The 14,134-nt window shown below is 41.4% G+C and overlaps 1 protein-coding gene across 1 annotated transcript; it reads left to right on the forward strand.

The window, feature by feature from the left end:
• Nucleotides 1-1,325: 1,325 nt before the first annotated feature.
• On the forward strand, nucleotides 1,326-9,002 carry LOC146858084 (gamma-crystallin 1-like). The gene is made up of 3 exons (XM_085646871.1): nucleotides 1,326-1,358; nucleotides 5,563-5,805; nucleotides 8,691-9,002. Exons 1-3 carry the CDS (start codon nucleotides 1,350-1,352, stop codon nucleotides 8,964-8,966), a joined length of 528 nt encoding a protein of 175 aa, XP_085502997.1. The 5' UTR covers nucleotides 1,326-1,349; the 3' UTR covers nucleotides 8,967-9,002.
• The last annotated feature ends 5,132 nt before the right edge of the window (nucleotides 9,003-14,134 follow it).

Consider the following 14,134-nt stretch of genomic DNA (forward strand, 5'->3'; position numbering starts at 1 on the left):
ATCTGAGGTTGATAAAATGAGTACAATTCAGTTGGGTAATGATGAACATCTGTTATTCAGCGCCAAGAGACCTCTGGGTGAATGTGCGCTTTACAAATACACATGTTATGTTATGAGTGCCCCTTCTAGTCCAACAAGACCGCAATCCATGAGACTAGTCTATGTCATGGCACACACACATTATCCATGTTTATCTAGGACAGAAAGTCAGCATTAGGGAGCCGACAACAGAACAGCTGGGCACTCAGGGCAGGGGTACAGGTCTTTTAGTATGCAGAGGACTTTTCTATGCCAACAGAGTAACTGTTACCAAGATCTGGAGAAAGAGACAATGCTACAGAGGCAGCTACAAAGTATCACACAGGCTCATGCACAGCGGATACTTTATTTTCGTTTCTATAAATTCAACAAATGAAGTTGAAGGGGGAAGGCAGGTCAGACTCGGGGACCCTCCCTGAGAGGGAGCATAGGAGAGCAGGACTTGTTCTTCTCTGTATCCCTTTGTGATGGCGGCCCAGTTCCTTAGTGATGCGGTGCTTCGTCTGTCTGTGGACTCCCTGCGGGGGGGGCCTTGTCTACTGAAGGTGAGAGGCTGAAAGCCATAGGATTTGTCAATGTTTATTTTTGAAAATAGGTGCAATACCAACTGTTTCAATCTGTAAATATTAATGCATACAGTTGGAACACCTAAGATCAGACTGCTTTGAATAGTGTGACGATAGGGATCTTCTGAGAAGTGCAAAGTGCTTCCAAAGCTGTGCTGTTATAGTTCAATATTGGTAGTCTCCTCTGCTTTGTTACAGCATTTCGTTTTAGTAAGGAATAACATTTGTTTGTTTTTCGGTCGATTGCTTTTATTTCTCTGAAGGTTCAATACTTGTTTTGATAAGGTTTATATTTGATTTGGTTTGCAGTTTTGTTTGGAGAAAGCCCTTAAAATTAAATCTTACCGTCTCCTATCCATCTCCTCATTTCCAGATTACTGAACCTTGAGAAGGTGAATGGAGTTTGAAACGACCAAACCTCTTTTCACGAACCCTCAAAATCTCGAGGTGGCTCACAGCTGGATAGAGGCTGAACAGGGCGGCGCTAACCTGACCAATCACCGTCCAGCCTGCACCTACTGACCCAGCTACAACACACGACCCTGTAAACAGCATCAGAACAGTCGAATGCAAATAATAAGCTTTCCAGCACTGTATAGAATGAGGTGGGGTATGCATTTTACTTACTGGACAGAAAACATTTCTTTTGTTTAATTTGCAGATGTAGCAACGTGGGGAACATATAAAAGGAAAGAGAACTGTGCCTCTGAATCACGGGACCCTCGCACCTAAACTCCTGCCAACATGGGAAAGGTAAGAACATTGTTTCGATGCTTGTTAGGAAGCTGCCAGATAAACGCCTCCATCAGACTGGCTGCAGGTACTCATTTTCGGTATTAATGACTCAGTTGGAACCCGCTTCGCAGGGTGTCGAAAACCCTGGCGCATGAATGAATGAATGAGTGCATTTGTAAAGCGCTACCTTCACTCCAAGGAGCATCTTGGCGCTATCGATCCATAACAAAGTATCGTTTAGTAGCACATAGGGTGAAATCCATGAAAGTGATCCAGATGCCATTCGCTTTCCAACCCCCGCACAATGTAGAGAACATGAATGTTTCCAAGCATACGTGGTCTACAAAACCCCAGCATCCATGGCATCATTTTAAAATGGAGCTGATGAATACTACGGGTTTGTGAACTTTACATCTTTGCCTACAAAGCTTTAAATACATGTCAAACTTAACACACCCCGTTTTTTGCTATTTTTTTTGCAAACATTTTTTTCAAGGTTATTTATTCCCCAAAACGTTTTGGAAGAGAATTGTCCAGGCAAACATTTTTAAATACAATTTTCTCCAAAATACCAATTTTTATCCTTCATTAATTTTCGTAATTTTTTTTCTTAAACTTTCTAAAGAGCAAAACCATCATAAAGTTTTATGTCGGGCCGGCCAAATTTTTAATTATGACAGTGTAACAGTGAGAATTCATAAAAAGGACGAAGTTTGTATTGTATTGTATTTGATGGTTGGCTCACTTACCTGAAATCTTCATTACTCTGATTCCACATTCCAGGTCTCATTATTGACTATTTGCATAAGTGAAGCACCGCAAACACTTTCTCTTTGTCATGCAAGTACTTCCTCCTCTACTATTAAAGGGGCAACACACCTTGAAAAAACCATGCAGTCATTATATTCCGAACCACTCCTTTCCCCTTAAAGAAAGGGCATGAAGGTGGTGATGTAAGTAATGGGACGAGGAATGTGGAATTGGAGTAATGAAGATTACTGATAAGTAATCCAAGAATTACCTCCTCATGCCATTCCTAGTCCCCCTACTTACTATTTGCAGGAATACCGAAGCAGACTGGCTTTGACTATCACAATATCGCCTGGCTGTAAAAGAGATAACTGGAGCTTGAGAACAAAGAGAGAATACCCTCTCTAGTTTGCCAAGCACCAGCAACCACTGAAGATGTTGTTTTGGGGTGTGTGAAACTGGAATAGAAAAACTGAAATTGTTTGTAGCTGGAAGTGTTGCAGAATATGGAGAACTATGGGTCACCAATGATGCCCTATCTCCTAGTAAGAATTCCAGTGCTGAAACATGGTCCTTGTGGGACTTGGCCCTTTTTGGCTAAAGTTCCCTAAACGTTTTTGATTTTCCCCTAGACCTTTTTTCTGACATGTGTTGCCAACTTAGATGCTTTGGACACTTTGCCACTGCTAAACAGTGTCAAAGTGCAAGTGCTCCCTGTGTAGAGTGTAATGGAGATTGGCTGTCCATTATTGGTATGTTTGCTTTCCTAGTAAAGTCCCTAGTAAAGTACACTATGTGTCCCAGGGCTAGTAATACAAATGCTACCGGTGGGCCTGCAACACTTATTGTGCCACCCACTCAAGTAGCCTTGAGAAGGGAACTCAGGCCTGCCATTGCATGGCCTGCGCGCAGTTTCCTAAACTGCCATGTTGCTCTGGTAAGTGCACGGCTTACCACACCCTGCCCTTCCCTATCCATATATGCACCCCTATGGTAGGTCTAGGGTACCCCCTGGACAGGGTGCAGTGCATGGGAAAGGTGGGACATGTACCAAGGTGTGTACCATGTCTTGGCAATGAAATAATCTCCATTTAATTTTCACTGCTGAAAGGCCATCTTGCCCATTAGAATAGAATGGAAAGGGTGTGTAATGTGTTTGCCAGCCTATCTTCCCAAAGACTTAAGAAGGAAAGGTGAAGTTTAGTATGCCTGAACTCACCCTGCAATAACACATCTTTTTATAAAGATGGTTTTCGCATTATGTGTTTGTAAGCCACTCTTTCAGAAGTGGCTGGGGCTATGATGAGGGGCCTCCGAAATGTAACTTAGCATGGCTGCTTCACAGGTACACAAGTCTTGTGCCAATTGTGGTGCCTCTGATTGGTGAGCACTGCTTGTGTAATGCTCATGTTTGTAAAATCATTTAAGTAGGTCCAGTTCAAAGTAATTTACTTTTTTAGATATATTACCTGAAACTTAAGAACATGTTGACTGCTCGTGGACTTTAGCTCTACATGTAGTGTCATCTTTTTAGCAAGATTCTTTAAGTTTCTCACAAATACTTCATGATTTCAATGCTGTTTGCGCCAAAATCATAGAAGATTGCAACATAGCCTTCAAGATGTATTTCCAACCCCAAAAAGAACGCTGAACAATTTTAGGAGCATCTTGATATGGCATGACATTTTCGGCTCCACATAACACTCAATCTTATACAAATGTAGGTAATTGATTTACATTATACTGAAACTACATGGCAAAATCCAGTGTGAACCCTAGGGATCTAACATCAGCTGTAGTTATTATCCCTTAAGCTCCTTAGCCACAGGTCAATCTCAGGACTAGGGTTATTGCTAGAGCTGTTTGGAAAAGTAAACATTTTGGATACATGTTTGTTATGATAAGAATACACATTTTTAAATATCATGCCCCTTTTACATTTTAGATAAAGCTTGGCATAGTTTATATATTTGAGCACAATGATATGCACGTTCTTCCATACACAAAAAAAGTGAATCTAACAGTCCTGAACCCTGTAGAACCTCCAAAGAGGATTGTATCTTGCAGAGCCCATAGTCGCTGTTGGGGAGTTTTAGCAGAAAAATAATTTGAACCACAGAAAAATTGTTCTAGCCACACCAGTTTTAGAAGATAATATTTGGATATATTACCTATGCTCGATTGGGAAAAGACCTTAGGGAATGATCAAGATCAGCAGTTCAGTCCAACACCTATCCAGGATTCAGTACACATCAACCAGAATGTGTACTGTGCATGACTAAGTACTGCACCTTGGGTAAAAAAAGATTACTGAAGGCCACAGAGCGCTCCTTACAGGGCCGGACTGCCTACCGGGCGTTTTGGCATGCTGCCGAGCTGGGGGCTGATTTCGTTGATGGGGACCTGCGTGTGATGAACAAAATTAGTTTTGCTTTGTTTATTTCTAAGCACACGCAGGTCTCCATCAACGAAATTAGCCCCCACTGCAGTGACATCAGCCCCCAGCTCGGCAGCATGCCAACACGCCCGGTAGGCAGTCCGGCCCTGGCTCCTTACCCTTTGACACAACCATATTGTTTCACATAAATTGAAGGCTCTTGATACAATATTTGTTGGGTTCATCAAAATTCAGCTTCCAAATGACATACCTGATCTTTTATCTTATCTGGAAAATATCCTACTCACAGGACTGTACCAATGACCTATGTCAATGCAAAAGAAAGCATTTCTACTTGACTTGATAGTAGTTGATGCCAATATACGTAACTTGTAACACGTCGCCATAACTTTAATTCACTTGAGCTCAGAGCAGGTTACTGAAGAAATATAATGCTTTTACACTCTATAATATATCAGATTCCATTAGGTGTATATTACTGGAATATTGACCACTGTTGCGTAAAGAATGCCTGCTCCTTAAGTAACATTAGCGCAGCACAGGGTATAATACAAGCGTTGGGCATTCAATTCTAGTTTAAGTTGACACACAGGCTTCGTGCACATTCAGTAATTTCAATGCCAGCCACACGTTTACAAGTGAGTTGCCACTGAATTGCAGCAGGCATTTGTGAGTTTTGCAGGATTCTTGAGGACTCTGAAATAGGCGGTACTGCCAGAAGAATGGACTTATCTCTCATAAGAATTGCCTGACTTACTGAGATGTTCTGTTGATGTGTTTAATTTTCATGACAAAACTTGAAACCAGTTTGTTTTGACCTATCTTTATATATAGACGCCGGTTGTTTGTGTAAAAGCATACTTTGTGTTGCATCATTGGCTAAGGTATTTTAATTTTATCTTTATTTAGCTGCTTTTGAAACAGCGAATGTGATGGATTGTAATAAATAATCATCATACTATATATCCAAAAAGCATTCTTTATTGTGACGTCATTATCTTACTTTTTGTCAGCATTAGCTTTACACAACTTTTGACAATAATTCAAGATGGATAATGTGCTCCTTCACTGTAGATTGTCTTCTACGAGGAGAGTGACTTCCAAGGGCTGTCCTATGAATGCAGCATGGACCACATTGATCTGCACTCTCACCTGGCCCACTGTAACTCCATCCGAATCATCAGTGGCTGCTGGATGGTATTCGAACGTGAAGGATACACAGGTCATCAGTACTTCCTAAAGAGGGGTGACTATCCAGACTACCAGCACTGGATGGGTTTTAATGATTCTATACGATCTTGCCGCATTATTCCAAAGGTAACTGTTTTGTTAACGTTTCTTCTTCATGTAAGAGATGGATATTACAATTGTGCTCCTTAACATGCCTTTGGTATTTTCCAGGAAATTGCACTCACCCATTCTATGTGTATCTCAGCTACTGTTTTTATAGCTGATGTACAGTGCATTGTTTCAGGGTCTATGATGATGTGGTAATGTTTGTAGACTCTAAAGAAAGTATCCAACCATTGCTACTAAATGGCGCAACTAGTTTGGTTAGTATGTGGATAGTCCTTACATTAACCCAGCTAAAGGTCTCACACATTCTCCACCTAACATTGACAACACTGTGGCCCAGTTGCTGTTTCCAAAAGCTGCTTTATTGGAATAAAAGATCTAGATGGGCTTGTGCTAGATCAAAATGACAGATGTGGTAGAATATGTAGCATTATTTATATTTTTGAATTGTTTCTAGCCTTTTGCATTGTTGCTCCTATTTTTTATGTCCTATCTCTTGGTTTTAACCTCTGGGCTATGCAGGGCTGCTAAACAGGTTTGAATAAGTGTAATCAGCATATCTGAGTTTTCTGTAAATAAGCTGTGGGTGTGAAGAAACTGCATAGGCAGTATCATAAGTAAAAACCCCATGTGGTCCACAGCATAACTTCAACACTCAGATTCGGGAAATAATATAACATGTGAGCTAAGCAACCACCATGGGGCACTACAGGCCAGAACTGAGGGTGGGACACATTATTTGTATTTGCTGGATCTCTTATTTCTTCCTCCATAATATATTGAAGTAATTTGTTTGCAATGAACATATGACTTGAAACATGACCATTGTTATTCAAAACCTTGTCTGGTTCTTGCCAGTGGATCCACCTGCCTAAACAGACCCTAAAGCTATATCCCTTTCGTTTATCAAGTGGTTGTATAATTATGGGCTTGTATGGTGTGTGATGTTAAAATGTGCCATTGTGTTTTTCAGTTATTTGAATGTTTGCATGGATTGTTATGTTACAATCATTGCTTAGATTTGCCTTTATGTTTAAACACCCAGAGTGACTTTGGCTGGCTAATAATCCAATGATGTGCCCCAGAAATACAAACGTGCATATCCTGGGCACGTTTTTCTGCACAGAAGGGCTTTCTCTCATTACATATACGTACACAGATTTTCAATAGCTGCTTGTCCTTTGAAATATCTGGAGCATAGGCCCCAATTCTGAAAAATGGTCAGGGACCTTTGTTAAGCTTGTATTTAGGCATGGTTTCTAGGCAAGACACAGATTCGGAACAGTAGCTCTTTCTGACACTAGATATGAAGTATCTGACTGAATACCTAAACAATTCACGCCAGATACAAACCAGATCTCATAACATTTATGGATAGAAGAAAGCACGCCAGGGAGGCAGCCCATACACATCCATGCACTCAATCACCGAAATGTATATGGGAGTTAAGTTTTTGGTTCCCTCGATCTCTGCATTTATTATTACTAAAGTCAAGGATATTTTTAGTTTTATATGTGTACCTAAAGTAACCAAGGACTGTCACCCTGGAAGTACCCCTTTTACCACCAAAGTAGGATGCGTTCCAATATTTGAATTTCAACATTATGTCCCAGAGTGCTGTGCATATTATGATGCTGACATTGTCATTTTTTGACTATAGCAACAGATGACTCATCTGGCTCCAGGCGCTAGAGAAATTGTGAGGTGAGCATGATTGCTCCACTTTCATGAATATCATTTAGAAAGGCCCTATTGGCCTCATAGTTCATGCAACTTCTTTTCGCCCACTGATTGAGGGGCACGTTGGTGACCAGAAATCTTGTGATGGTATACATAGCATGCATATATGTTGGAAAATATGCAATATAAATCTGCTAGTGTTACTGCTGGGCACATTGGTAATGTGTCCTTGATTATGACTGCTTTTTTTACAAACGTATTCATAATACTGTTGATATCAGTTGTCATGGCTGCCATCTTAAGAAGAAGATACATTTATGTTGCTTATTAGTGGCACAGTGCATTACTATTTCAGGCTGCTTAAAAAGTCTAGGAAGTCTGGATGGGCTAATGAAACAATTATGCAGATGTCCTAAAGAAAGTTTTGGGAGGGAACCTCCTGCAGAGCACACATTTAGGAATCAACATTTGTAGAGTCTTTTATTTTAGGCTGTGTCCTGAATGATGATCCAGGCATGCCTGGTTATTTGCAGACCTATATGTCTTTAAGTGCATGGCATCCCTATATGCCTCGCAGTCTTTTTGTGACCACTCTTTGTAACTCTTTAAATTGTGCTGTTCGATTGTTGGACTCAGGTATTTGGAAGCCACATGTCATCCATATTAACCGTGAGTTACTGCTCAGTGAGCCATTTAATTACTTCCGGTATTCTTAAATTAAATATTGCTACTGCTGACCACCAAAATGAGTCGCATTTGGCCTCCAAGTGCTGCATGTTGAATAAGAAAAACGTAATTACCCACATATGGTTTAGACAAATGGGGAAACTATTACAAATTTTCATTGAACATGGCAGCGTCATATCTCTGGAGAAATGTAATTGTCAGTGGAGCACAACAAGGTTTTTATTGGCTCAAAATGTAATTCAATAAATTTGAAAATGAGCCATAATGTGTACGAGGAATCCAGTATATTTGAGTGCAGTAGCCCAAAAAGACTGAGTTGTGCCCCAGAATTAATTGTTCGCTTAGTATTGGTAACTCTTAGGGTGGGAAATTAACAACTCACTTTCTGGGTCATTTGCAAAGAGTGCTTTAGTCTGCGTGAGTTCAGTTGAATCCTTTATAAATGTGCACTTCAAAATATGCTGTTTTTAGAGTTGTTTCCCATATTTTGATCTCTCAGTATTTTACTACTGTCCTTGCATTTATTTTTTCAATCACAGCATAGGGGCTCCTTTAGACTAAGACTCTATGAGAAAGAAGACTTCAGCGGCCAGACCAAGGAATTTACCAATGACTGCCCTCATATCTTTGAAGAATTCAAGTATCATGATATCCCCTCCTGCAATGTGCTTGATGGGCACTGGATCTTCTATGAACAACCCAATTACAGAGGACGCCAGTACTACCTGAAGCCTGGGGAGTACAGGAGATTTACTGACTGGGGTGCCCTGTCTCCTAGGATTAGTTCTTTAAAAAGAGTTCAGGACTTCTACTAAAATAGCAGACTCTCTGTATCTCTGTGATTCTCTTAAGATAAATAAAATATTCCACACATTGACAATCTGCTTATGGCTTCTTAAGTGGCAGATATAGCATAGCATTTGGATAACCATGTTGGTTATCCAGGGGTAGAGAAGTTGAGCAGTCGAACCTTTCCCTGTAAGGTAGTGGTGGGTGTTGAAACTCAGATACAACATTACATGGTAAAAATGAAGATGGCGACACAGAAACCTGAATATCCCATGACTTTTAGGGCCCAGATAGAGCCATAACCCAGCTGTCTGCTCTATCTCTTCAAATAACAAAGGGCTTTGGAGACAATGTTAATCAATGGAGATAGGATTGAGTGTTCAAAGGCCCATTGGCAGTGCTTTGGGTGATCAAGAGTATTTATTATAAGTAGTCAGTGGCTGACAGGTGCTGGACAGAATACAACAATGTATCATTTTTATCATGATATGACTACACATTTTGTTAGTTGTTGTGTTGGCCCTTGGTTGTAAGGCTGGACAACTCACTGGTCCTGGGTTCATCTGGTTTATTTGCCAGCAAAAACAATACAGTTAACAGCAAAGTCCAAGCAACCACCATCCATACTAGAACATAGTTCCCACTCAAATTCATCATGTTTTTCTAGAATATCAAATACCAGTTCAAGAATTACCTGGTACACAATTAATAAGTCTATCAGATGACTGGTAGTCAGGAATGTTTTGTGCATTGCACACAGAGCAGGAATATGACCAGGTGAGTAACTAACTGATTTTGCATTGAATGCACAGGAACTGAGCTACTAGATGATAGTGATACCAATCTCCAGTGGCCTGAGTCTCTAAACTGGGCATTAACAGCCAAGAAGTCATCAGCAATATTAAGTACCAATAATTTAAAAGGTAAGAGAGATTATTCAAATGAATTATAAATGACGGGCACTAGCTGCAGCCGACCAAATTGTGTCTCTGAACTGTATTCTAACACGGGGGCTAAAGAAGAAAAGCACTGCACTTCTCTGAGGCTGGCGACATGGCGATACAGACTATGTTTAGAATCTTTATTGACAGGTCGTGTACGATTCAGATTTACCAAAGTCCTATTCTTAGACGAGCCTTTCCCTTTCCTCATTCAGTTGCTTCTTTTTCAATGCTATCTAGCTGGAATTAAACATTTGCATGGGCAGCTCAGTTCCACAGATGTATTTTCCATGCAGGACCAAGTTAGCTGGTGCTTGTTATGGTCAAGGGGGTGTCTGCTCCTCCTGCCTCTCTCTCTAGTTTGGGTTCCATGTCTGAGGCTCTTATACGGTTATTGTCCCAATCTTTAAAAGTTTGCTGTGAGATTGGATTCAGTGTCTCCTTGAAGTTCAGATAAAGTATAGCTTCTGGCCAATTAAGTCGAATATGTATCATGCTTTGGCAGTACTGGTAGACCAACAAAAGTAGCCACTTCCTATAATTTTAAAAACGCCTGTGTTTGGAATCAGATGTATGACTGAACCACGCATGCCTTTACCACTTGTCCATTACCACACATATGCCTTTACCACGAAAATGTAAGTATATTGCAGGTAAGTGAAAACTCTTGTGTGTGTGTGTGTGTGTATATGTATATATATATATATATATATTTATGTATATGTATATATATATATATATATATATATATATATATATATATATATATATATATATATATATATATATATATATATATATATATATATATATATTACCTACTGGCAGTCGCTAGTAGGTAGTTATAGTTAGGACCTATTTTCCATAGGAAATCCGCAACATTCTATTTGGAATAACGTTGGCGCTGATTGACGAATCTTCGCGAAATTTTCCAAACTTTTGGCCAGCTCCGGTCCGCTCCTATCCTGTAAATTTCACGGTGATTCGTCAAGCGGGGGCAGAGAAAAAAAGGATGTCCCAAATTGCGTTTTCCTCATGCATTTTCCCATAGGACCTGTTGACGCAGCTACAGCCCGAACTGCTGAACGGAATTACACCAAATTTGGCAAAGAGGTAGTCCTCAGTTCAGACTCGTGCCTTTTGCTTAAATAGAGTAAATCCATTCAGTAGTTCCTGAGAAAATTAGAGTTAAAAAGATAGATATATCTGGGCGGAGCCTAACCACACATCTCATCGTGAGATCTGATTGGCTGTCAGTACTTCATCCAAGACGTGTTGGCAGCCATCTTGGGACCAATATACATGATAGCACCTCATTAAAAAGCATTGCAGTTAATAGAAGGTTTTAAGACTTTAGTTACGTTATAAATCTTTTGTTGATGGTACCATACTCATTTTAGGAATTGTGGTGTGTTCTAAGGTGATTTTACCATGTGAAAAAGCCTTCTGCTGTGATATCATGAATCATGTTTGAGAGAAAACTATTTTCTCATGCTTTTCTCACAGAGGTTTGGAAGGTGATCTATAAGCTAAACTGAGAGCATATTTTCTGTAAATTCACATTATCTTTCTCAGTCATGTGAGAATGAAGTCTAAAATTCTCAGTAAAACATGTACATCCAACAAGGGCAGAGACTGTCAGTTGATTCCTTTGTGTTCTACTGCAGCTTCCCAGGGTGTTCTAAAGAACAGATAGAGCGCTAACAGTCCTGCTTATGACAAACGTATTGCACACCTGAAGCCATCTTTATTGGAATAAAGTGGTAACTCTTAAAACATTTAATTTAAAAAGGAACAAAATAAGGGGGTTCATTTTGCCATAGAAAGTATGATTAGTCCTGCAGAAAGAAAAATTAGGGCACATTTTGAGTGACTTCTCAAATCCTCTTCTATTTTATAAAAAAATTCTGACATGCAGACTGAAACATGCACTTTCAATACTTTTTTTCTTAAATAATTTTTTTTATTTGTGCTTGCGATTACAACAGAGAAAAAAAGAAAAAGAAAGCAGGAGAAAAACAGACCTTAGCTCGGGACAATGAGAAAATACAGATTGGTTGTAAACGTATGTAGTCCTAACACCAGAACTGACTAAGCAATTCTCGGCACAATATGAATAAACAAAAAAACAAACAAACAAGTAAATAAGGATACTTCCATCATTAATGATTACAATACAATCTGTCAATAGGGGGCGTTATATAGCATATTGCAATACTATTAAGAGGATGGCTGCTTAACCTAGATAGGGCAACAGAACCAAAATTATTGACTTATCCATGCCTCAAGTGGAGCCCAGATCTTTCTACCAAAGTCACGCCTGGCTCTACCCCACCTAGCCCAGACTCCAGACTCCAAGTTATATAGTGCTAGAATCCTCCTTCTCCAGTCAAGGAAGGTAGGTGACCCAGGACTTATCCACTCTGAAGTGATACAAAGGCGGACCATAGCCATAGCTATTAACAGAAAAGCTGAAGAATACCGGGGCCGAATATGCTTGCTGTTGCTTTGATACCCACAGATAACTAACTCGGGGAGAGGACAGCAGGGATCCCGAGACTGGAGTTGAGGAACTGCTCTACGTCCTTGTTCTGCTTGGGTTTTCGGATCAGATAGAACCCGCTCATCAGAGCCTCTCTAACCCAGCCAGAACGTTACCGTCTCCCTAGGGCCTATTCACAACAAGTAACCACCGATATATACCACCTAAGGACAGGGAATTCCTAATATATATATATATATATCTAGACCTTTTATAATACAAGTGGCGGCCTCGCGATCCCAGACGGACTCAGAACTTCCTACCCAGACGGCAGCCTCAGCCTCGCGGTCCCAGACGGACCCAGGACTTCCTACCCAGACGGCAGCCTCAGCCTCGCGGTCCCAGACGGACCCAGGACTTCCTACCCAGACGGCAGCCTCAGCCTCGCGGTCCCAGACGGACCCAGGACTTCCTACCCAGACGGCAGCTTCAGCCTCGCGGTCCCAGACGGACCCAGGACTTCCTACCCAGACGGCAGCCTCAGCCTCGCGGTCCCAGACGGACCCAGGACTTCCTACCCAGACGGCAGCCTCAGCCTCGCGGTCCCAGACGGACCCAGGACTTCCTACCCAGACGGCAGCCTCAGCCTCGCGGTCCCAGACGGACCCAGGACTTCCTACCCAGACGGCAGCCTCAGCCTCGCGATCCCAGACGGACCCAGGACTTCCTACCCAGACGGCAGCCTCAGCACAAGTTCATCCTATGATTACCATAACATACAGCAGGGGAATCAGTTCTACTATTTACCAGATCACACAAGAACTGCCAGTTTGAGCACAACCTGTTCTCTGGTTCGAGGGGTTCCTCTCTCCCTTATTCAGTTACCACTTACCTGATCAGGGTTAACATCTGTTCATGTCAAGTCACAGCTGACTAGAAGAATAGGCTACCCTCTTATACAGAAACACGCAGCACATGTTGATTCACTACAAACTGAATACTTTATTATTTATTGTATACGCAATCACATAACATTACTGTGTAACACATAACCTGCAAAGAAAAGTGAAAGATTAGGTTGTACACTCTAATAAGAAAGGGGTCGACATCACCTTAGTCGTGTGTAGCCTGCACTCAATGGTCATCTAGGTTCCCTTCTCGTCTGTGCCTCGGCTCGCCTGGAGATCACACCTCCGTAGCTCCCTTCTCCGAGTCACTGGGACCTCTTCCTCATCGGCTACTCTCTCCTCTCTGGCAATTCTGCTAGAAGAGTATCTGTCTCTCGGTTTTTCTCCGCCTTCAAGTTTGTCATCTGTCTTCCCTGGAATAAGTAATAGCTTTACTGCTAACGGCTAGATGCCGCCTACGGACTGAAGTAAGTGCCTCGTAACTGCCTCAGACTTTTACTAATATAGAGGTGCATTTCCTCATGGAAAATTCCGGCCCGTAACCTGCCGCCCACCAAATTCTTGTACCTCCCCGTGCCAAGGACACTTTCCCAGCCGGCCGGCCTGATGTAGCGTCTTCGGCATGAAGAAAAATACAATCCTTCGATAAGGGCCGGTCTGAGCCGGTTCTCTCCAAGCGAATAACACCTCATAACTAAAACATCCCCTTTAACCTAGAAGCATCTCACGCTGCCGGAGCAGAAAGAAAGATGGAGTCTCCCCCGTTTGAGGCCTACCAGGCCTGAATTCAGCACGGCTCCATGAAATACCCTCACTACAGGGCAGGTTATCCCTAATACTAACGAATCTATCCCCTAGGATAT

The sequence above is a fragment of the Triturus cristatus genome, chromosome 3_2 (genome assembly GCF_964204655.1).
Source record: "Triturus cristatus chromosome 3_2, aTriCri1.1, whole genome shotgun sequence".
Lineage (NCBI taxonomy): Eukaryota > Metazoa > Chordata > Amphibia > Caudata > Salamandridae > Triturus > Triturus cristatus.

Bases quoted from the DNA above. Each gene is read 5' to 3' on its own strand.
- LOC146858084 (XM_085646871.1), top strand. The intron at 5,806-8,690 runs GTAACTGTTTTG...TTTCAATCACAG, and splicing joins CTTGCCGCATTATTCCAAAG to CATAGGGGCTCCTTTAGACT.